Source organism: Zonotrichia albicollis, chromosome 28, assembly GCF_047830755.1.
Source record: "Zonotrichia albicollis isolate bZonAlb1 chromosome 28, bZonAlb1.hap1, whole genome shotgun sequence".
Lineage (NCBI taxonomy): Eukaryota > Metazoa > Chordata > Aves > Passeriformes > Passerellidae > Zonotrichia > Zonotrichia albicollis.
In genome coordinates, this window is record NC_133846.1 from 6,738,580 (window position 1) to 6,761,509 (window position 22,930).

General features: G+C 57.9%; 1 protein-coding gene across 2 annotated transcripts; it reads right to left on the minus strand.

Moving 5' to 3' along the window:
- Positions 1 to 306: 306 nt before the first annotated feature.
- On the minus strand, positions 307 to 21,995 carry LAMB3 (laminin subunit beta 3). 2 transcript variants are annotated; one of them, XM_074528066.1, is made up of 22 exons: positions 21,890 to 21,995; positions 21,083 to 21,240; positions 12,911 to 13,025; positions 12,707 to 12,780; positions 12,427 to 12,606; positions 11,908 to 11,971; positions 11,508 to 11,683; positions 11,177 to 11,297; positions 10,534 to 10,722; positions 10,299 to 10,454; positions 9,732 to 9,931; positions 8,853 to 8,964; positions 8,180 to 8,552; positions 7,513 to 7,673; positions 6,678 to 6,886; positions 5,543 to 5,746; positions 4,765 to 4,909; positions 3,772 to 3,979; positions 2,641 to 2,782; positions 2,362 to 2,538; positions 1,586 to 1,739; positions 307 to 811 (listed from the first exon to the last, which is right to left on the minus strand). In XM_074528066.1, exons 1-22 carry the CDS (start codon positions 21,936 to 21,938, stop codon positions 675 to 677), a joined length of 3,504 nt encoding a protein of 1,167 aa, XP_074384167.1. In that variant the 5' UTR covers positions 21,939 to 21,995; the 3' UTR covers positions 307 to 674. The 2 variants fall into 2 exon arrangements, with proteins under 2 accessions (XP_074384167.1, XP_074384166.1); XM_074528065.1 differs by having other exon boundaries at positions 11,177 to 11,300.
- Positions 21,996 to 22,930: the final 935 nt, after the last annotated feature.

The window sequence follows — 22,930 nt, forward strand, 5'->3', positions numbered from 1 at the left end:
TGGAAATGGTCTGTCAAGTCCCTCCTAAAGCTTTCCCTGTGCATCCCAGACCTGCCCCCACTGGTGTTTTTCTGGCAAAATGTTCTGCAGAAAATAAGCAGATTGTGGCAGAAAATCAAACAAGACATCTGCCTTCACCTTTGACTGTGAGCCTTTGTTGGTCTGATTTACATAAATGTAGGGATGTTGTACAGAGGGAGATAAAATTCTCCACTTCTCTGATCTGCTTATTTGAAGGAAGATCTCAGAGGGAAGTACTGAAGCCGTGGCATGTTTGAAGAATTAACTGCAGCACAGATAAAAAGCTTGAGAAGACCCCACAGGAGGGCTTTAATTTGAACAGTGAAATTCAGCTTAAAGACCTTGAATTGGCTAAAAGAAGAAAAAATAATTTCCTGGTTTATAAAACCCTCTGGAAACAACAACCTGGGGCTGTGTTTATTTGCCATGGGAGCCTGATGTCTCTCCCCCTTTTTCCTCCAACCACTGGGCAGCTCTGGCCAGTCCAGCCCCCTCCATGGGGGTGCTCCTTCGCTTCAGTGCAGCTATTTTCCAGAGGTACGGAAAATTAACTTGCTAAAAATAGGGAACTGGGCACAGGAGAGCTCCAGCTGGAAAGTGGGATGAGCGCAGCAGCCGGGGTGTGCAGGGGAGGCAGCCATGCCCCAGGCTGCTCAGGAGCAGCTCTCGTAGTAGGCGACTTTCCTCTTGATGCTGTCCCGGATCCTGCCCACCTTCTCCTCCAGCCCCGACAGCCGCGACACCCTGGACACCAGAGCCTTGTTGCCTTCCTGAATTTCTGACTCCAGAGCTGAGGAGAGAGGGAAGGGAAGGGAAGGGTTACGTGGTGGGGCTGGGCTGAGCCTCCGCCTCGCTGCTGCACAGCTCTGACAGGGCAAGAAAACCAACATGCTGCACTCCCTCTAAACAGCCCCCAGACAGCGCTCCCTTTAGCTCTGAATGCCGAAAAATGGAAATGAGCATGTGGAGGAAAATGGGAGCACAGTGGCACTGCAGGCAGGGCTTCCCTTCATGGTGGCACCCTTGAAAACTCTCAATTTCCTGGCACAGCAGCAGCAGCTCCAGCCCACATCCCACCCTCTCACTGCCCAAAGTGCGCTGTCCCGTCACAGACATCTTCTATGGAAAATCCTTTCCTTAGGATTTTTCCTCCTGAGAAGCTGGGAGGCCTCAGGAACAAAATGTAAGCAATGGTTATCTGCTGCTGTGGAATGCAACAGGTGCATCTGGGATTGGTCTCATGTGGTTGTTTCTAATTAATGGCCAATCACAGTCAGCTGGCTCAGACTCTCTGTCCAAGACAGAAGCTTTTGTTATCATTCTTTCTTATTCTATTCATAGCCTGCCTTCTGATGAAATCCTTTCTTCTATTCTTTTAGTATAGTTTTAATGTAATATATATCATAAAATAATAAATCAGCCTTCTGAAACACAGAGTCAGATCCTCGTCTCTTCCCTCATCCTCAGACCCCTGTGAACACAGTCACAGTCTCCCTCATCACACCACAGCAATCCAAGCCCTTCCCCATGGCACAATAATGGCACGGAGTTTTGAGAGCCTTACTTTGCATCCTGAGCATGATGCCCACGGTCTCCTGGAACAGCGCCTGTGCCTCCTGGCCGATGCTCTGCACCCTCATGCCCCGCTCGCCCAGCGCCGGGCCCTGCCCCAGCCGGCTCTGCAGCTCCGAGTACAGCTCCTTCACCTGGGCCAGGGCCTGGAAAGGCACAAACACTGCAGGTAACACCCAGCAGCCTGGGCACGGGCCACTGCCAGCGCTGGATCCTGCTGGCATGTTAAATGGATGATAAATGTTAAACAGAGCATTGTCTGTTACCAAATGTGTGCCAGTTTGTGATGCACCCACAGACCGACAGACAGCTCCACGAGGCAGGAGGCCTCAGGCAGGACAGACCAGAAATGAGGGGCCAGCAAGGGGTCTTAGGGCTGGGAATGGCCCCAGCAAAGGGCCTTAGGATTGGGAATGGCTCTGGAAAGGCTCAGCAGCAGGACGATGCTGTGGTGTGACAGCTCAGCAGCCATGCCTGCACAGGAAGATGCCCTGGCATCACCAAAGGCACAGCTGGCAGTGGGCACATGCCAAGTTGGTACCTGCTGTGAGCTGGTACCTTCTGGACCCTGCTCTGAGCCGGTACCTGCTGGGCCCTGTTGTGAGCCAGTACCTGCTGTACTGGTGGCCTGCTGTGGTTTGGTACCTGCTGGGCCCTGCTGCCATGCTCTTTGCTGGTACCTCCTGGGTCCTGCTGGTACCTGCTGTGCCGCTGTCCCCGCTGTGTCCCCAGCCCTGCTCTGAGCTGGGCCCTGCTGTGGTTTGGTACCTGCTGTGCCCTGGTGGCCTGCTGTGCCGCCGTCCCCGCAGTGTCCCGCGTGTCCCCGGCCCTCAGGCGGTTCTGCTCCGTGCTGCGCTGCAGCTGCGACAGCCGCTCGGCCAGCCCGGCCAGCCCGGCCCCCATGGCCACCACGTTCTTCTCAGCCGGCCCGAGCACGGCCTCGATCTGCGGGCACAGGGATCAGAGTCACACCCAAACCCTGCCCGTGCCAGCCCTGCTGGCTGAAGGACACACACGGGGCACAGGGAGGCCGCCAGGGTCCCTCACCTCCTCCACGCGCTCCCGGATGAAGCGCAGCGAGGAGCCCGAGCCCCTGAGGGCCCCCTGCGCCTCCAGCAGCACGGTGCTGGCTCGCTGCAGGTTCCCCAGCACCTCCTCCACGCTGCCCTCCACCGCGTTCGCCCGGTTCCTGTGGAGAGGTGGGAAGCAGCCAGGAGTGAGGGTGGAAAAGGGCAAACACTGAGAGTCCAGGGCACAGAGTTAAGACCAGGAGCTTGGGAAGCAGGAGAGGATTGCTGATGGCAAGGTCACAATGTCCCACCCCCAAAACCCACACATCTGGACTCCAGCAGGTCTCCTTGTGAGAGGAACATCAGTTCCACTTCACAGCCTCAAGCAGAGGAGACAAACTAAGAAGGAAGGCATTTATCTCCCCTTCAAACTAGTCCGAAACATTTATTTCATGTTGCATGACAAGGTGGCAAAGGGAAAGCAATAACCATGGAAGCAGCTCCAATGACCAGTTTGCTGCTCACAGTGGGACAGCTGGGGCTGGGTGACAGAGCCCTGCAGAAAGCCATGCTCCTCTGCCTCATCACTTCCAGCAGGTTAAGCAGGTGTCAGACACTGCCAAGGAGTTTACAGATTTATCCTGCTGACCTTCTCGCTGGGGTATTGCTGCAAGTCAACTTGTGACAAAGCAGATGCTCCAAATTGGCAAGGACACCCTGTAATTACTTTTTAAGGGTCCGTGGAATAATCGTCCCAACTTTCACCCAGAAAACAAATAGCCCATTAACTCTCCCCATGCTCTCTTGTGCAATTAGGATGTAGGTCACCAATATCAGCTAATACCAGGGCAACGCTGTCATCTCCCAGCACAGGCACTCGAGATAAGAGCAAAGCCTCCCCTGCTTTCCATAAAGCCCTTCTTGTCCTGGAATCTATAACAGGATCTATTCTGGGGAGATTTATCTGCACTGGTGCTCTGGGAGGTGTCTGGAGATTGCAGACTCATTCCTTTAGGCACTGGACAGACACAGGAGATCCTGGCCTAAACCTTCAGATTGTGCAAGTCAGGAGAGCTCGGGCAGAGCAAGATTGGAGCCCAGCTGAGAACCAGCAGCTGCAGCCCAGCCAAGGGACGCTCGGCTGGCCATGGCTTGAACCCCCACCCACCTGGCCTGCTCTGCCTCCTGCTGCAGCCTCTTGGCCCTGGCCACGTCCTCGGCCGTCTGGGCAAGGATGTCCTCGGGGCACTGCAGCTCCGCCGCCAGCTTCTGGATCTCGCTCATCCTCCTCCGGACTGCGGCAGCGTCCGTGGGGAGGCGCAGGGACAGGACTGACTCACTGATCTCCTGGATGGAGGCAGGGTCCGTGTCCTTGTCTGCAGACAGACAGCGTCAGGGAAGGGAGGAGGAGGGCAGACACCCATGCACGTCTCACACACATCTCCTCATTCCAGGCAGCCTCCAGCATCCCTTCTGGACCCACCTCCTTGAGTTCCACGCACTTCTCATTCACACCAGCAAAGCCTTCAGGAAACAGCTGAAAGGATGCCTTGAGTTTGGCAATGCTAACAGCATGGCTGAGCCCACAGCAGCCAGGCAGCCCTCACTGAGCAGATGAGGGTGTGTTTCAAGACAAGCCTTTTTTCATTTCACAAATACAAGTTAATAAATCAGAAGCAGGCAGAGCCCAAGGGACATTAGCCCCGCGATTAGCTCAGAAATATCTTCACTCATCATTAACACCAGGCAGCACCAAATGACCTGATTTTCTTATTCAGCTAATGCTCAGGAGGCTCATTATGTTATTACAATCTGTCTGTGAACAATAAGTCAACCCATCAGTTTGTAGGACAATAAGGAATCCTCATCTGATTAACAGCCTGCTCCAGAGAAGGGTCATCTGTCTGTCTGCCTGCATCCGTGAGCGTGGCCAAAAAACCTCAGCGCATCAGGTCACTGCTGGATGGAAACCCTCATCCCTGGAGCATCCAAGGGACACGTAGATGCTCTGGGCTGGTGACAAGGCAGGGATTGGGCACAACTGGGATTGTGACCTTGGAGGTCTGTGCTGAACCCAGTGATTCTGTGACCACTCCAAACATCAGCTGTGCCACGCAGGAGGCAGGCTGCAGCCCTGCCCAGCCCAGCCCAGCCCTGGTACCTGCCAGGAAGGCGCGCAGGCGCTGCAGGAGCTGCCGTGCCCGCCTCACGTCCCCCTGGAGCTGTGTCCTGCTGAGCCCCAGCTGCTCCGCCAGGCGCCGCGTGCTGCTCTGGATCTCACTGGCCGACAGCTCTGTCCTCTGGATCTGCACACAGAAATCAGTCACTGCTGGGGCCTCTGCTCCCTCCAGAGCTCACAGCCCTGGCCTGGGCCAGGCAGGATGCTATAATTCTATAAAGATGCAGCAATACCCTGTTCTCACTGTGCCAGAGCTTCAAAGGGCTGTAAAGGTTAATGACCGAGGGTTGGGTCTGCAAAGGAGCTCTCAAAGAGAGGCAGCACCATTCAGCTTTTAAAAACATCTTTGAAATGAATTTTGAATCACTTTGAAACCTCACTTTCTCTTTGCAAGGCACAGAAAGAAGCTGCAAGAGCCCTAACCCATGAACTCTCTCTGGTTGCATCAAACCTGCAGAATCTGAGAGTTTTCCACATTCTCAGCCCTTCTGCCACACTGATCCCGACCCAGGAGGGAGAGAGGTTCCCTGTGCTGTGCCCAGTGCCTTCAGCTGGGGAGGCAGGAAACACACAGAAATCCACTCCAAAATCCCTGGGTTTCTGAAGCTGCCCAAGGGGTTAAGCCCTGAGGTGGGTATTCCTCACTCTCTGCTGGGGTAAGAAGAGCTCCAAGCATGGGATGGGCAGTGCCCACACTCACCAGTGGTGCACAGACAGTGCCCACACTCACCAGCTGTGCACAGGCAGTGCCCACACTCACCAGCTGTGCCGTGTCCCGCAGGCGGGCGCTCAGGCTGCTGAACTCCTTGGCCGCCCGCCCGGCCGCAGCCAGGGCGCCGCTGGCCAGCGGGAAGAGGCCGTGGCAGGGCTGGCCAGCCCCACAGGCAGAGCTGTTGTCCCGGGGGCACAGCAGCCCCTGGCAGCGGGCAGGGGTGCACGGCTCCGCTCGGGCCCCTCCGCACACCTGGGCAGGGAGAGAAGAGCTGGGGTTGGGCAGTGCCCGGCTGGACACACCGTGGTGCCCGTGGGGAGGCAAACGCAGCCCCACAGGGATGGCACACCCTGCCAGGGGAGCTGGGACTGCTGAGCCCGTGCTGCAGGAGCTGTGTGGGCACGGGAGGGAGCCCAGCAGGCTGGCACTGACACAGGTGGCACAGCTCAAAGCGCTGGAGATGTGCCAGTCAGAGAAGGGCAGGCAGAGCTGGATGCCCCCACCTGAGCCAGTGGCACCTGGTCAGCATGGCATCACCAGCCCCAGCTGCAGCACAAACAGGAGCAAAGCAGGAGCCAAGCCCCAGTAGCTCCCAATGAGTAACAGCACATCTGTGTGGAGCAAACCTCCGTGCAGAACCACCCCTGTGCCCTGCTTGCTTTGGGGAGAGCTGCACCTGGGAGCAGCAGCGCTGACTCTGGCAGCTGGCAGAGCTGCCCCCAGGCTCTCAGTGCAGCAGGGCACCTCCACGTGCCCAGCCAGGCCAGGCTGGTGGCTCAGAACGTGCCGGTGCCCCCAGCAGCAGAGAGGGGAGGGAGGCTGGTGGTCTCCACAGCAACCGACACCGAAATGGGTCTCCATGGCAATAACAGAGCGGTGAGGGAGGAATAAGAGAAACTCAGCCAGAAATTAAGGGGGTCTCAGAGATACAGAAGTGACGTGAGAGAGTCCCTGCAGGGAAAAGGGCGGGCTGGGAGGGGGTAGAGGGCAGGGTGTGGGATCTGTGATCTCTGGGCAGGGGATGCTCGGCCAGCTCTCCAGCTGAGTCTGTCTGGACAGAGCTTTGTCCTGCCGTGCCTGAGGAGAGGAGCAGGGCTGCAGGACGGGATCCTGAGCTCTGCAGGGCCCCCTTGAGAACCAGCCACACCCGTGGGCAAGTTAAAAACCCTCTTTGCATCCTCACCTGGTTGATGACAGGGGTGAGGTCAGGGCCCGAGGCCAGCTCTCCCTTCAGGGCCAGCAGCCGGGCCGTGTCCCCCGCCAGGTCCCCCTGCAGCCCCTGGGCACTGAGGCGGCTCTGCCTGGCCTGGGCCAGCAGCCCCGGGGCTCCCGCAGCCAGGCTGGCCGCGCTGCTGGAGCTGCGGTGGGCAGAGCGGATGGTCTGCAGGGCTCCTGGGGAATGAAGGTGACAAACGGCACAAATGAGTCACGAATCCCCTCGGGAGGCACTGCCCCTGCCCTGCGCTGCATTCCTGCACAGGAGAGGGTGCAGGGTTAGTCACCATGGTATCACAAAAACTCCTTTTGGTTCCAAACACCTTCCAGCCATTCCCTCAGAGAGCTCCTGAAGGACTGGAGTGTAAACTGAACTCAGGGCTGGAGTGTAAACTGAGCTCAGGGCTGAAACTAAACTGAGCTCAGGGCTGAAACTAAGCTGCAGCCAGCCCAGGCACACCTGCTGATGCTGGCCTTTGCCAGGGCAGGACAGATTTCAGAGTCTCTGCCCAGCTCCTGAGCAGCCCCATCATTCCCCTCCAGCATGGGCTGCAAGGAGGGTGGCCAGAACACGGAGCTCTGAGCAGACAGAGAGGTGCAGAGTGAGCAGTCCTGGCTCCCTTCCCCAGCCATGGGCCAGGCTGCGTGGGAAGCACCTGGAGAGGAGATGTGTTTGCTGTTCTGAGGCTGACAGCAGGTTAAAATCTCCCTCTCATCCACCACCCAGGGAGGAACCCCAGGCAGTCAGGCTGAGGTAAATTAATGACTGCAAATGAAGAGATGTTGCAGCTGCAGAGCTGTACCTGACAGGTCCGTGCTGAGGCTGCTTTCAAACTGGGTCTTCTTGCTCTGGTACTGGGAGCTGGTGACAAACAAGCTGCTGTTGAGGGCTTCCAGCTCCCTCGACAGAGAGGCAGTGTCATCCAGGAAATGAAGGTCGGGATTTATGCCTCGGAGCTGTTCCCTGGCAGAGAACAGGAACAAAATGAGAATTAGGGAGAGAGAAAAGCAGACAGAGAGCAGGGCTGAGAGGGCCACCTGTGCTGGGGCACTGCCAGCACCTGGCAAAGGGGCACTCCTAGGCCCAGAGACAGCCAAGGACATGCCAGGGCCTCGCAGGTTTGATGAGGGGAGCTGGGCACAGCCCCTCCACAGCAGGGCTGTGCTCATGCAGGGACCAGGAGTGAGGGATGTGTCCTGAGAGTGCCACCACACCGCCCTGAGAGTGCCACCATGCAGGCTGCCCACACTCCTCCTGCCTCGGGGACATTGTGCACAGGACAGGCACAGGTGGAAGTGGGACAGGCACACGTGGGAGTGCTGCTCTGCTGCTTCCCTGCTCCCCTCATGAGCAGAGCCAGGCATGGCAGGGACAGAAACAAAGCAGAACCATGCAAGCATCTCCCAGAGAAACCCCAGCATCTCCCCGTGGATCAGGGCTGTGCCCCACGGGCAGTTCCCATCCCTCACCTGATGGCAGTGAGCTCGCTGCCCGCCTGGGCCAGGCCCTGCTGTGTGCCAGGGGGGTGCCCCAGGATGCCCAGTGCCTGCTGCAGGTTGTCCTGTGCCCGCGCGAGGCGGGGGCTCAGCTGGGAGCCCCCCGTGCCCGCGGGCAGCCGCGCCGTGGCGTTGGCCAGGCCGGCCTGGCGCCGCTGCAGGAGCTGGATGTCCCCGTCCAGGGTGTGGAAGCAGGGGTGGCAGGGCTGGCAGCCGGGCTGGGAGCTGCAGTGCCCGCGCAGGCAGCGGTCACAGCGCTGCCCCGTGACCCCGGCACGGCACAGGCACCGGCCCGTGGCCTGATCACAGCCCCGCTCCTCCGTGCCCTGGAAATCACAGTCACACTCTGGGACAGGGAGAGGGAGGGAGAGAGAAGGGGGTGGTGAATAACTTCATATAGCTGTGTAAAATCAGCCCCTTAATTAGGGTTAATGAGTCCCACCCCCAGCTGACATCCACGCCCTCCCGCTGGCACAGGCAGGGGAATGGGCAGAGGTACCCCCAGGTACCCCGAGGCCTGGAACTGGCACAGCCCCTGACCCTACAGGGCCAGCCCAGGGAGGCCCAGAACTTGCCCAAGGCTGTTATGAGGGCACTGCAGGGTAAATCTCTGCTGCCACCAGGGAGCCCCGAGCCCAAGCAGTACCTGTGCACCCTCCCCGAGCATCCCGGTAGTGCCGGGCTGGGCACTGCTGCTGCCCCACGGCCGAGCACGTCTGTCCTGTGAAGCCGTCCCTGCACGGGCACTGTCCTGTGAACTGAGAGGGCAGCACGTCAGGGACGCCTGGCACAGCTCTGCCCCAGCTGCTTCTGACCACCCAAACCACCCATGGGCCATTTCCCCTCTCAGGCTGTGCCCAGGCTGTGCCCCTGCCAGGCTGCAGCTCTGGCACAGGATGCAAACAGGCTCCAAACAGCCCCAGCACCACCAGGAGGGGGCTCAGCCTTGTTTCAAAAACAAAGCAATCGCCCACGAGCAGCTGCTTTGCCATCTCGGGTCTCCTCCCCACGCTGAGCTCATTTGGAACCTATCTCAGGCTCTTAGAATTTGTCATGGTTTGGGGTTTTTTGCATTTAACTTTAATTTTCCCAGTTGCCTCTTAAGCCTGAAGTGGCACACATGCTTTTCATTGACAAATGAGCGTAATTAACTTCCCTCGCCTGGATGAAGATGTCTTATTAGGACTTCCTTGATAAATATCAGGCTTGTTAAGTGACTTAATCTTGCCTCAATAATTACCCCTTCCTTTCATTTTCCTGAATAGTCTGTCGTGGTGTTTTCTAAGAATCAGGAGAAGCAAAATAGGAGTGGGATGCACTGGGGAACACACAGCACTTTTTGTGAAGGTTCCTATGGACAGGACAAAGGAGCCACCCAGCAGGTGGGTTTGATGCTCTGACAAGTGACACAGAGCTATGGCAGTGCCACCCTGGTCTGGGCAGCTCAACCCTGAGAGCCCCTCCCAGCAGGAAGGGGAAGGGGAAGGGGAGCCCCCAGGAGGAGGCTGCAGCAGGCTGGGGGTACCTGGTTGCACTGGGGGCTGCGGGAGCCGCGGGGGTGGCAGGCACAGGGCTGGCAGCCCTGCCCGCTGCCCAGGCCCCAGTGCCCGGCCGCGCACTGCCCGCAGTCAGTGCCCACCACGTTGGGCAGGCAGGAGCAGCTCCCGGTGTCGCCGTCGCAGGGCACGGTGTCCTGCCGTGTGCCCAGGGCGTTGCAGGTGCACCCTGAAACAGGGAGGGCATGGCTGAGGAGCAGCCTTGGGGGGATTCCCCAGACACCCAAGGGGGGATCGCCTCCCTCCCTGCCCATCTGAGCTCAGGAGAGCTGCACCAGCTCTGACAGCACCCCCAAACAGGAGAGCTGTACCTGCATCACCCCCTGAGCCCTGGGGGCACTCAGGACACAGCTGCACCCCCCAAACCTCACCTGCTCAAGTTACACCTGAAACCACCCCCAGACTGAATAGGGAGCTTTTATAAGCCTTTACAAAATGGGCACTTGGCTTGAAAACCCCAAACCACAGCCGGGCAGGACACGGCTCCCTTTGGGAGGGGGGACCCCAGGGGCAGGGGGTGTCCCAAGGGTACTCACTGCGGCACCCAGCGGGGTTGGCACCGGCCAGCTGGGCAAAGCCTGGCTTGCAGAGGTGGCAGCGGTCGCCCTGCACGTTGTCCTTGCAGACACAGCGCCCCGTGCCCGGGTCACACACAGAGCCGGGCACGGTGCCCTCGGGGTCACACTCACAGGCTGCAAAGGGGCAGGAAAGGGCCCAGCTGAGGGGGCAGCTCCGGGGGAAGGTGCTGGGGGGTTTTTGGGGGGCACTCACGCAGGCAGGCCTCGGGGTGGCTCAGCTCCCGCCGCGGGTTGCGGAAGAAGCCGCTCTGGCAGCGCTCGCAGTTGTTGCCCTCGGTGTTGTGCTGGCAGCTGTCACACACGCCCCCGCTGGCCCCACCGCTGGCCTGGTACAGCTCGGGGTCAAAGTGGCACGAGGACGAGTGGCCATTGCAGTCACACCCTGAAAAACCCCAGCCAACGGCTCTGATGGGGCCGGCACCGTGCAAATCCCCTGGCTGCAGCAGCGGCAGCACTAGAGGGTGCCCAAGGCTCCCGTGTGACACGGTGACACCCGTGACAGCCCCACAGTGGCACCAGGGCGCTGCTGCAGCCACGAGAGGCAAAGGTGCTGAGACACCTGTGAGCAGCAACCCCGCAGAGCCCCAGGAAGGGCTGGGAGCTGTGAGTGGGATTTGGGCCAGGTGGGGTTTAGGGCAGGGGGATTTCAGCCAGGTGGGGTTTAGGGCAGGGGGATTTCAGCCAGGTGGGGTTTGGGGCAGGGGGATTTGGGCCAGGTGGGGTTTGGGGCAGGGGGATTTGGGCCAGGTGGGATTCGGGGTGGGGGGATTTGGGCCAGGTGGGATTTAGGGCAGGGGGATTTCAGCCAGGTGGGGTTTGGGGAGCACTGGCCGTACGCTGGCAGGCGTGGGGGTCGCTGTCCTCAGCAGGTGCCCAGGGCCGGGCGTTGAACAGGGCAGCGCAGCGCTCGCAGTGTGGCCCCGCCGTGTTGTGCTGGCACACGCAGTGCCCGGGCACCTGCTGCACAGACAAGGGGTCACACACCCACCCTGGGGCAGCGGCTCAGCACAGAGCGTCACCCATTTGTGCCCAGCAATGAGCCTCCCACAGCCCATCCCTGGTCACTGCGGCCAAGGAGCACCCCAGGCTGGCAGTGCAGCCATCCCAGTGGTGCCCAGGTCCCTGCCAGAGCCATCCCAGCGATGCCCATGCCCATGGCCAGCTCACCGTGCCCTGCTGCTCCCCCGCAGGGCTGCAGTGCTCGGCGTGGCCGTGGCAGAAGCAGCTCCCCAGCACCTGCAGCTCTGTCACGGCGTAGAAGGTGCTGGGTGAGTGGTAGCCCTGGCGGGGGACGTGGGGCAGCTCGGTGAAGTTGATGCGCAGGTTGGTGAAGGGCCCCAGCCCTGGTGGGGACAGGGGACGGGTGAGCAAGGGAAGGAGGACGTGGCACAAAGAGCAGCAGCTGAGCCATCAGCAAACACCAATTGCTGCTCCTGGACAGCCCAGAGGAGCAGCTCAGGGTTCCCCAGGTGTTACCCCAGCTCAGCACTTCCCAGCACTGCCGGGAGAACCACGAGGAGCCTCACTCCCCTCTCCCTTCCCAGCCCTGCAGGAGCCCAGCACTTACTCTCAATGACCTGGCTGTAGGAGGAGCTGATTGTAGACCCCAGGTCTTGGACACTGAATTTCACCTTCGAGGAGAATAAAGAAGTTAAAAAGCAGGAAACTCGAGCTGCTGTCTGCTCTGGGCACTGTGTGTGCTGGACTTGCCTCTGCCCAAATTCACTAAACACAGTTAGAGCTGCAGGGGACACAACACCTGCCTGGCACAGAGCAGCAAAGGCATTCCTGCAGAGGAGCAGGGATCTCCCCAAGGGCTGCCCTCAGCACTGCTGGGTGCCACGGGCCCCACCCCTCACCAGGTGTGCCAGGGTTCCATCTCCCCCATCCCTCACCAGGTGTGCCAGGTTTCCATCTGCCCCACCCCTCACCAGGTGTACCAGCCTTCCATCTCCCCCACCCCTCACCAGGTGTGCCAGGTTTCCATGCCCCATACATCACCATGTGTGCCAGGCTCCCAGGCCCCCCCCATCCCTGCAGCCCTGCCCACCCCAGCCCCAGCAAGCCACAAGCCCCCAGTACCCACCGTGCCCCCGTGCCCAGGGTGCCCCCGCAGCTCCTGGCACCGAGGGTCATGCCAGCCCTCAGGGGAGCCGCGGGGCACGTGGGGGAAGGCGGTGGCACAGTCAGATGCCAGGTACTGCAGCACCTGCCACGTCCTGCCACCGTCCAGGGAGCGCTCGATCAGCATCGCTGCGGGCGGCGCCTGCGGGCAGAGACAGGCACACGGGCTGGCACCGGGCTGGCACCGGGCTGGCACCATGCAGTGACAGCTCACAAGCACAGGAGCTGCCCCACACACCCACCCTGAAGTGCAGCACCACGCTGTGCAGCTGGAACATCTGCTCCAGGTCCAGCTGCAGGGACACGTGCTCCACACCTGCGGGCACAGAGGGCACCGTCACAGGGGGACATGGGGACAATACCAGCCATTTCCTCCCCGTCCCCAGAGCTCAGCACCGTGCCCTCCTCCCCTCGGGCGGGCTGTTGGCAGCAGTGTGTGCCCTCACCGTTCTGGGACTGCCACCAGCGCGCGCGGCCGGCCGAGGACAGCACGTTCTGCACGCGGTGCCCGCTGTGGCTGTGGGGCAGCCTCGAGTCACACCTGCAGCACTTCATGCTCCACTGCAAAGAGAGGACAGTGACCACCCCTGCAGCCCCTGCAGAGGCCTCGGGGGTGAGGAGGAGAGGCAGGGTGGGTGCATTGAGGATGAGGGAGCACCAGCACAGCTCAATGGGAGCTGAAGGGCCACGATCAGCAAGACTGACGACACTCAGGCCACTCAGTCTGCACACCTTGTTGAAAGCCACAGCTCAAGGTTTTATGGACTAAAAACTAAACCCAAAATGCCTTTGACTAACACAGATTTTTGGCAAACCATCAGAACTGTGGTTTTTTAAGCAACCCCCCGGTTTCCGCAATGCCAACACTGGTTAGAGAGCCCTTTGCAGCCTTTCAGCTCTGCTTTGCCCTTTCCACCCAGCCCAGGGCTGTCTGCTGGACAGAAGGGCCTTTCTCTCCTATCCCAGGGCTCGGGCCGTGCTCAGCCCCCAGGGCTGTCCCCCGGGAGCAGAGCAGGAGCTCGCAGTGGGTCACAAGCCAGGGGGTGGAAGTCGAGTGGCTCAAAGTTCAGCCCTTCACTTGAGCAAGTGACCCGGGGAGTAAACAGAGATCCAGCACGGGCAGCGGGAGAAAGGCGTCCCCAGGGAGCAAACAATACCCAAATTGTCACTAACCAGGCAACGCTCCCTGCAGGCACCAGCGGCCACCAAGGGGCTGGATCAGGAACGGCAGAGATTGAGCAAGGGCCGGGACAGGGAAGGGATGGAGAGCAGCCAAGGATGGGGTGGGTGAGGAACACCAGGAAACCGGGATGGAGACAGCCAGGGGGGCCCAGGTGGGAAGGGAAGGGCTGGGGAGATGGGGGACTGGGAGATGGGGAATTGGGAATTAGGAGATCAGGAACTGGGGAAATGGGGAATTGGGAGATGGGGAATTTCAGGAAAAGGGGAATCAGGTAGATGGGAAATTGGGAATTAGGAGATGAGGAATTAGGGAGATGGGGAATTATTAGGGAGATGGGGAATTATTAGGGAGATGGGGAATCGGGAATTAGGAGATGGTGAATTAGAGGGATAGGGAATTTGGGAGATGGTGCCAGAGCCCACAGCAGCATCCCTGGGGACACAGGAAGGCCCCAACTAAAGCTCTTGGAGTGGATCCAGGGACTGCAGAGACCACTGGGAGGGGGAAGATGCTGCTCAGACCATGGAATGAAGGGCTCAGCACCTCCAGCCTGGTTGTAAATGGTATCCAGAGAAACTGAGGCAGTGCCCAAGGCCAGGCTGGACGGGGTTGGAGCAGCCTGGGGCACTGGAGGTGTCCATGCCAGGGCACTGGAGCTGCATCATCTCCTCCAGCCCAAACCCCCTGGCAGTCTGAGGTGTCAGGGCCTGAGCGGCAGAGGAGGCTCCCAAATGGAGCAGTGGGACACGTCTGTCACTGTCACATCCCACAGGGATTAGGGAGGATGGAGCAGAGCGTGCCAGGGGTGGCAGAGCCAGCCCTGATGGCTCAGAAATGTCACCCTGGCTGCAGAGGGGGTCTGGGCCTGGCAGGGGCACAGCTGGCACAGGGAAGGCAATGAGACACCCTCTGCAGGGCTGGCAGGGGCTGCAGTGGCTCTGGGTGACTCCGGAGGCATGGCAGTGCTGGGAGTCAGAGGGGAATCAGCTTTCAGGGTCTGGGCAGGGCCAGGGGGTGACGAGTGACAAACAGCACTGCACAGGCACCCTGTGCTGAAACCTTCCTCAGGATGGTTAAAACAGAGGAGCCAAATCCCACCCAAACCCCAAAGAGGGTCGTCCATAGGGCTGGGGAAGGGACAGCAGGGCAGCAGCCACTGGGACACAGTGACACCACCATTAATGGCTTCCCCTTTAAAAGTAATTTGTGGTTCACAAAAATCAATCTGTGGTCTCATTCCTCACACAGCCCAGACCTGGGTCTGCTCTGTCCCAGGCCTGGGAACCTCCCCCAGCTGGGTGCACAGTGGGATCCTCACTTGGAACCCATCTGTTTCCGTATTTTCCACAATCTTTATGTTCTCTGTCTATAAATACCCCACACAGGAGTTGGCAAACTGCAGTATTTATAACAATATCACAAAGTAAGCAAACATCGCACTGAAAATATATAATCATGCCATTTCCCTGGCTCTACCAGCAAGAATCACAAATAATTTAATCGGGACTAGGCAGAGCTCATTTCAGAGAATGGCCACGAGCAGCAAATTGTCAGGGAGCTGCAGGAATTATCCACAGAAATAATCTAGTGAACAATTGCCAGCGGTGATTAAACTTCCCACCAGCCCTGACTGTGCTCAGCAAATGGGAAGGGAAGGTTTCCTGCAAGGGGAAAGGTTAATCTCGGCTAAATTATTCATTAGGAGTGACTCGTGCATAGTTATGAACTCATTCACACAGCCAGGGACAGCGTGGCTCTCCAGCAGCTGCAGCCCCACTCAGACCCAGTGCTAAATCAAAATGAAGATTCAGGGTGTGAGACAAACCCTTCCCAGGCAGCCCAGGGCTGTGCTGGCTGCAAAAATCTCCTTTATTTTTTTCCTCCTCAGTTTTTAAATTAAGACTAAAATTAACACTGGAAACCAAATCCATGTCACATCCTTGCATGAGTTGTGAAACCCCTGCATTGCACAACAGCAGGATTTGCCCTGAGCAGCTGTGACTATGTGGCTCAAAGTTCCTTGGGACAGAGGGAATTACCAAAAATGAGTGAGGAGAGCTCCAGCAGCACGTCCCTGCTCCAGCCCTTTGCCATTTCCATTTCTGACCGGGCTCGGGGGATGCCCGGCAGCTCCAGGGGCTGCAGCTCTACGTGAGCAGAGGCAGGGCAGCCCTGGGGATCTGTCACACACATGATTCTTTATGGAAAATCCTTTCCTTGGGATTTTTCCTCCTGAGAAGCTGGGAGGCCTCAGGAACACAATGCAAACAATGGTTATCTGCTGCTGTGGAATGCAACAGGTGCATCTGTGATTGGTCTCATGTTGTTGTTTCTAATTAATGGCCAATCACAGTCTGGGTGTCTCAGACTGTCCCAGCCACAAACCTTTGTTATCATTCCTTCTCATTCTATTCTTAGCCAGCCTTCTGATGAAATCCTTTCTTCTATTCTTTCAGTATAGTTTTAATGTAATATATATAATAAAATAATAAATGAAGCCTTCTGAACCATGGAGTCAGATCCTCTCTTCCCTCACCCTGGGACCCCTGAGAACACCATCCATCACAGGGGATCTCTCTGGGCATTGCTGGCTCCCAGCACAGCCTCCCCTCCCTGCCAGGCTCTGCTGGGAACCAGTGGGGAGGGAGGTAAAAGGGGCTCTGGGTCTGCAAGGGAATCACACCTCACCCTCTGTGCCTCCAGGCTGCTCCAGCCACCCCAAATCCGGGTTCTGGAGCCTCTGGGGTGAAGGCAAATTCATCCCAGACCTCTGAAAGATAATTCACAACACAGTTGTGTGAGAGGGAAAACTCCTGTGCTCAGAATAAAGAGTCACGTCTCAGAAGTAAATGGAAAGTCCATAAAGAACAACCTGAAAGTGGCTGAGCATGGCAGCTCTGCGTGCTCTCCTCCTGCCCTGGCCTTGTGACCCAGCTCCTGAGCAGCTCCCTGCTCGTGCAGGGCAGCAAAGCTCACACGGTTTAACTGATGGCCCCATCCCAAGGGCATTTCAGGAGCTCCTGCTGCCATTTTAACATGAGCAGAGAGCCCTTGAAATGAAACCCTCCTGGCACAGCAGCAGGGCCCAAAATAAACTGCACTTCTCATCAGCAGGGAGGGAGGCTGAGCTGTGCAGGTGTGGAGCAGAGACCCCTGCCAGCTTTGGGGGTCCCAGCTGTACCCCAGGGCACAGAGCCCTGTGCCAGGCAGCCCCTGGCACTAAGCCCTTGCACACCAATATTCCACAGGGACACCAATCACCGTCCCAGCTCTGTCTGGGAACACTCTGGAAAGCAGTGGGGATTTGTACACACACAGAGATTTGGGGTTATTAAATGATGGGGTGGGCAAAGGCCCCTGCAAAGCCAGGTTATGCCATTGCCTATTGCAGCCCCAGGACAGTTCTCTATTCCAGCACTACCTGCAACACACAGCTGTGCCAGGCTCCTGGAGCAGGGCACAAATCCATTCCTTGGCCATGGCAAAAGGCAGTAGAAGCTCCCATGGCTCTGCCATCATGGCTAAACTTCCCAGTGAGCAACTGGCATTCCCTAAACTGGACTGGGATTCAGTTTGGGAGCACAGATCCAGCACAGAACCACAGGGAGCTCAAAGGGATCACTGAGTGCAGCTCCCAGGACCCCCCAAAATCCCCAAAACCCCAGCCTGGGCCTGAGGTTCTCTGTGCCATGACATCAGTGTCACTTTGGAAATGACACTGGAAATGAGCTCTGAGGTTTGCTCAAACACAGAGAGGGCTCTGCCCCCAGCTTGGATTTACCCCAGATTTAGGGGGGCAGCAGATGTGGGTAAAGGCACGAGTTGGACAAACCTCCCAGGGATGAGGTTTAGGAAATGCAGTTCCTCTCCCTCACTCAAAAGCAAGCTCGTGGGCGCTGCTTTCCTCACCCCATCTGTTCTCACATCAGCAAAACCTCATCTGAAACCCGCCAGGCTGATCTGACAGGCTGCAAAGCCCAGACTGCAGCAGCTTATCCCACACCCCACCCGGTGCCAGGCAGGGAGGAGGTGTCTCCCAGCATGTGCCAATCTGCACCCCCAGGCCAGAAAATGAGCTGCAGAGAAGGGAGGAGGGAGCAGCCACGGGAAATGGGCTGTTCTGGGCAGGTGGGGGGCACAGGGAGTGCCTGAACGCCTGGTGAGATCAGCCCTGAGCAGCAGCCTGGGCTTGCTGCCCACCTTCAACCCCTCAGGAGCACAGACTGGGCAGGCAAACCCCTGACAGAGAAAAGCCCAAACCAGAGCCACGCTTTGGTCCATCCCGCCTGGTTGGATTGCACAGATCCATTCCACGGCTCTGTGCAGAGCTGGCTGGGTGTGAGGGAGGCTGAGTGGGAGGCACAGCTCTCCCTGCTCCAGCCCTGGGTGGGCTCCCAGCTCCCTGAGGGACTCGGGCAGGTGGCCCAGCACCAGCACAGCCCCAGAGCTGTCTGGCACGTCCCTCCCAGCAGATATTGGCTGGTATTTTTGGAAGCAGCCAAAGAGGAGCTGGTGCTGAGGCTCCAGAGCAGCGCTGCCAGGCAGCTGCCCCCATCCATCAGCACAGGGAGCCTGTGCTGTGCCAGGGGTGGGCTCACATCTCCCTGCCTGGAGCCCCAGAGACTCACATCTCCCTGCCGGGCTCCCACAGGTCCCTCTGGAACTCTCCTCTCATCCCCCTGGATGGCTCTGTGGCACCAGAGCTGGTACAGGGCACTGCCCACCCTCCACATCCACCAGGCACCCACAAAGCTCAGGTGAGACAGGCAGAAAATCCCATGCAAACAACGTTTTAAACATCAAAAGTGTCCCAGGGCTGGAGGGTGGGGAGTCACAGCCTCCAGGAGCTCAGGGACACAGCTCTGCTCCTGCCCTGTCCTCTGGCACAGGATCTCAAAGGATGCTCAGGGCGTCTGTGAAAGCCTCTCTGAGCCTGCCCGTGGCTGCAGGAGCAGTGGGGGCTGCTCTGTGCTCCTCAGAGCTGTGCACACATTTAAATTTACATATAGATCAGATAGATTTACATGTATTATGATATTTTAATATATTCTGATATATATATCAGATATATTTACCTGTATTCTGATATTTTTCTTGTATTGTGATATTTTTAATGCATTCTGATATATATCAGATACATTTACATATATTCTGATATTTTTCATATATTCTGATATATACATCAGGTACATTTACATATATGCTGATATTTTTCATATATGCTAATATTTTTCATATATGCTAATATATACATCAGATAAATTTACATATATTCTGATATTTTCCATATATTCTGATATTTATATCAGATATATTTACTTATATCCTGATATTTTTCATATATCCTGATACATATCAGATATATTTATGTATATTCTGTTCTAGAGTTAAAGGAAGCCTCATGCTAACTGGGGCTGACCCACCCCCAGTCCATCCCAGCCCGTCCCACCGAGCATCCCTCAGCCCCTCCCGACCCCAGGCCCATCCTCTCTGCTTTTCCCGGTCCATTCCCGTTTCCCTGCCCCGCTGGCTCCATCAGCAGCCCCAGCCCGAGCGTTCCCAGCCGGGCCATTGCCCTGCCCGGGCTATAATGGGCAATGCCGAGCCCCGGCCAGGGATGGAGCAATCGGGAGAGCAAAGAATAAAGGTTACAGGGATCCGGGGCCGGGCAGACAATGGAGCAGAGGCTGCGGCTGATCAGTGACCACCGGAGTTGCAAAATTGGGCCCTGGGGCCGGCAGGAGCAACCCCTGGTCCCCTGCCCTCTGCTGAGCTTGCAAAACCACCCCCGGATCTGTGCCTGTTTGGCAACTGAGCCACAGCAGGGCTTGTCACCAAAAAAGTGCCCTAGAGTCTATAAAAAGCAAGCCCGTTTAATTTATAGGATGGGAATAGGGAAATCGAGTTCACTTTTGCTTAAATTAGGGAAGTAGAGAAAGGGAGGGAAGAATTAGGAAATGCTGAACCCGTGGGGATTTCTCCCAAGTTGAGAGCTGGTATAATCAAACCTCCATCAGCAATTACAGCTGCAGAACAGAAATCAGGGGATTTGCTCTCAGAAACTCTGACTCTCTCATTTCAAAAAAGGAACAAAATGTCAGGAAGAGAAGAGCCCATTCCCAGAGCTGCAGAACCCAGCTCAGCACAATGTTAACAGCTCACATCCCCTTTAACCCTGCTGCTTGTAAGGCAAGGGACCAGGGACACGAAAACCAAAGAGTTTTGGGATTTGTAGCCTGGAAGAGATGAGTGCAGCCCTGCTCCTGCCTCCCTCCCTCCCTGGCCCTGCAGCCTCATCTATAAGCAGAAATTTGGAAGGAAAAGCTAATTAAGCCACAGGAAGCAGTTGGGGTTTATTTGTGAGCACAAACGCTGATCCCTGGGAGCAGCAGAAGAGCTCCAGAAAAAGGGAGTGGAGGAAATGCCTGACTGAGACTGTCAGCAGGAAAAGGACCTGAGGGAGGGGAGATGCTGCGGCCAGCCCAGCATGCAGGAGGATTGGATGCTCACACCCCTCTGGGACAGGAGCTGCCCCTCCTGAGCTCAGGGATGAGTGGAAATGTGTCCAGCCCAGCCAGGACATCACAAATCCACAGCCACAGCTTGGCCTGCAGTTAGCAGGGGATGGAAACCACAAGGCTGACTCACAGGAGCTCCAGTGCAGAAAGCTCTGCCCCACTGGGGAGCTGCCACTCCTTTCCTCTGGAGCATCCCTTCCGAGCCTGCCTGTCCTGCACTGAACCCTCGGGGCTCCTCCCAAGGCATTTTCAGGGTTAACAGCAGCCACAGAAGGCTGCAGGAAGTGCTCACCCCGGGGACACATCACTCTGCAGCTCCCAGATCTGTGCTCAGGCAGATTTATCCCAAAATTCTCCCTCTGGCTCAGCAGCAGGGTGGGAATCCACAGCTGGATGCAGCATCATCCCCCAGCAGCATCTCCTGCCCCCACACAACCAGGGACTGGAAACAACTTCAGCAGATTTTCCAAGCTGGAATGTTCCCATTTATGACACACAAAATACAGGTTCAGTTTATAACTGAAATGCCCAGGGACAGGAGTGTTGGGGATGGTTTGCCCACAGTGCTCCATGCCAGAGCCTTGCTGTCCATGCCAGAGCCTTGCTGCCCTTGGTGCCCATGCCCTGTGGCTGCCTTGGTGCCAGCTCAGCCAGGGGGATGGCAGGGAAGGGCTCCAGGGACAAATCCCAGCATCACAGAAAGATTTGGGTTGGAAAGGACCTTAAAGCTCATCCCAGTCGGGACACATCAGAGTTCAGAGCCCCCTCCAGGCTGGAGCATCCCTACGGGGTGGGGAGGATGGAAGAAGGGAGGATGAGGGGAGGAAGGCTTTCCCACCCCTCTGAGGGTGAGGAGGATGAGGGGAGGAAGGCTCCCCATCCCCGGGGGAGCTCTGGGTGCAGGGAAGGGGCCGTACCTGTCCGTGGGGAGTGCAGTACGTCTCGGGCTTGCTGAGGCCGCAGGTGGAGGAGGCTCTCAGGTGAGGGGCCCGGCCCAGCAGCAGGTCCCCGGGGGCCGGGTAGCAGGCACCGCCCTGGGAGCAGGATCGCTGTGCTGCCAGGGGCTGCAGGGCACCTGCAACAGCGGGAACGGGTCAGGGCGGTGCCAGGGGGCACGGACAGCAACCAGCCCCACAGACAGACAGACAGACAGACAGGGGGCACAGACAGCAACCAGCCCCACAGACAGGGGGCACAGACACCAAGCAGCCCCACAGAGCCAGGAGCTGCTCACTGCACCAAACCAGCCATGCCTGGGACAGCCTCCCCAGGGCATGTGTGAACAAGAAGGTTGTTTCACTCTGAGGTGAAATATTTTTTTTTTTAATAACAGTGCTTTGTACTAAGAGTTACTTCCAAAGCACCTCCTTGCCCTGGCCCCAGGGTTTGGGCTGCAGGGTTGCTTTGTGGCTTGCCCATCGAGCTGAGCAGCCCTGGAGGTGTCCCCTGGCCCCAGGGCCAGCCCTGGTCGGTGTCCCCTGGCCCCAGGGCCAGCCCTGGTCGGTGCCCCCTGGTCCTGCAGCTCAGGACAGAGAGCAGGCTCCTGCTACCCCCCAGCACTGCAATCCAGCCCAGGCTCTGCTGCTGCTGCACAGCTGCCATCAGCAGCATTGCTCTTTGCTGAGCTGCCATCAGCAGCGTTTCTCCTTACTCAGCTCCCGATACCAGCATTTCTCCTTACTGAGCCGTTCCCCTGCTCTCTGGCAGCCCAGGGTGAGCCTTACCCAGCAGGACGAGCACTGCCCATGGCCACAGCTGGCAGCCAGGCTCCATCCGGCCACAGGCACAGCTGGGGAAGAGTTTGAAGTGAATCTGAAAAGAGCAGAAATGTCAGTTCAAAAGCTCAGTCCGGGTCCTCCTTCCTCCTCACTTCACAGGGAGGTACTTTTAATTAATCTACACAGAATAGCATGGGGGGGAAAAAAAAATCAAGAATAATGAAAGGAAAACCAGATGCTGAAACTGAATTTGCCTCCAGCGCAATGAGCCCCTGCCCCAGCCCTGCTGGTGCCGGGTGGGATGGGGTTGGAGGGATGGAGTGCGCACACACAGAGCCCCGCAGCCCCCAGGCACACTCTGGGTGCCTCCCGTACCTGTGCTGCCCCAGCCCCTCCGTGTGCCCCAGCCCCAATCCCAGATCCAAACCGGCACCATGACCCCAGCTCACATTCCAGGAGAAGCAGAAATCCATAAAAACCTCCCGTGAGTGTTTCCCGCAGGGAAAGGAGCCCCGTGGGACAGCCCAGGGAGGGAACGCTGCCAGCACACACCCGCAGCGAACAGAAACCTCACCTGCCCTGTCCCTGTGGTGTCCCCTGTGTCCGTGTCCCTGCTGTGTCCGGGTGCCCGGCAGAGCTCCGAGCGCCAGCCGCTCCTGCAGGCTTTAAACGCGCCCTGCCTCACCTGCAGAGCGGTGCTGTGGGTGCAGCGATGACAAAGGAGTGATTCAGGGTGAGCCCCAGACATCCACACCCTGTGAGCGCAGCGCGGCTCCGGCAGCGCCGGGCGGGCACGGGCACGGCGGGGGAAACGCGGATGGGGCTGTTTGACACGAATGGGCTCCGTTTAACCCAAATGGGCTCTATTTAACCCAAATAGGCTCTGGGCTCTGTTTAACCCAAATGGACTCCATTTAACCCGGCTGGGCTCCGTTTAACTCAAATGGGCTTTGTTTAATCCAAACGGGCTCTATTTAACTCAAATGAGCTCCGTTTAACCCAAATGGGCTCTATTTAACCCAAAAGGGCTCCCTCCAGACAGGGCTG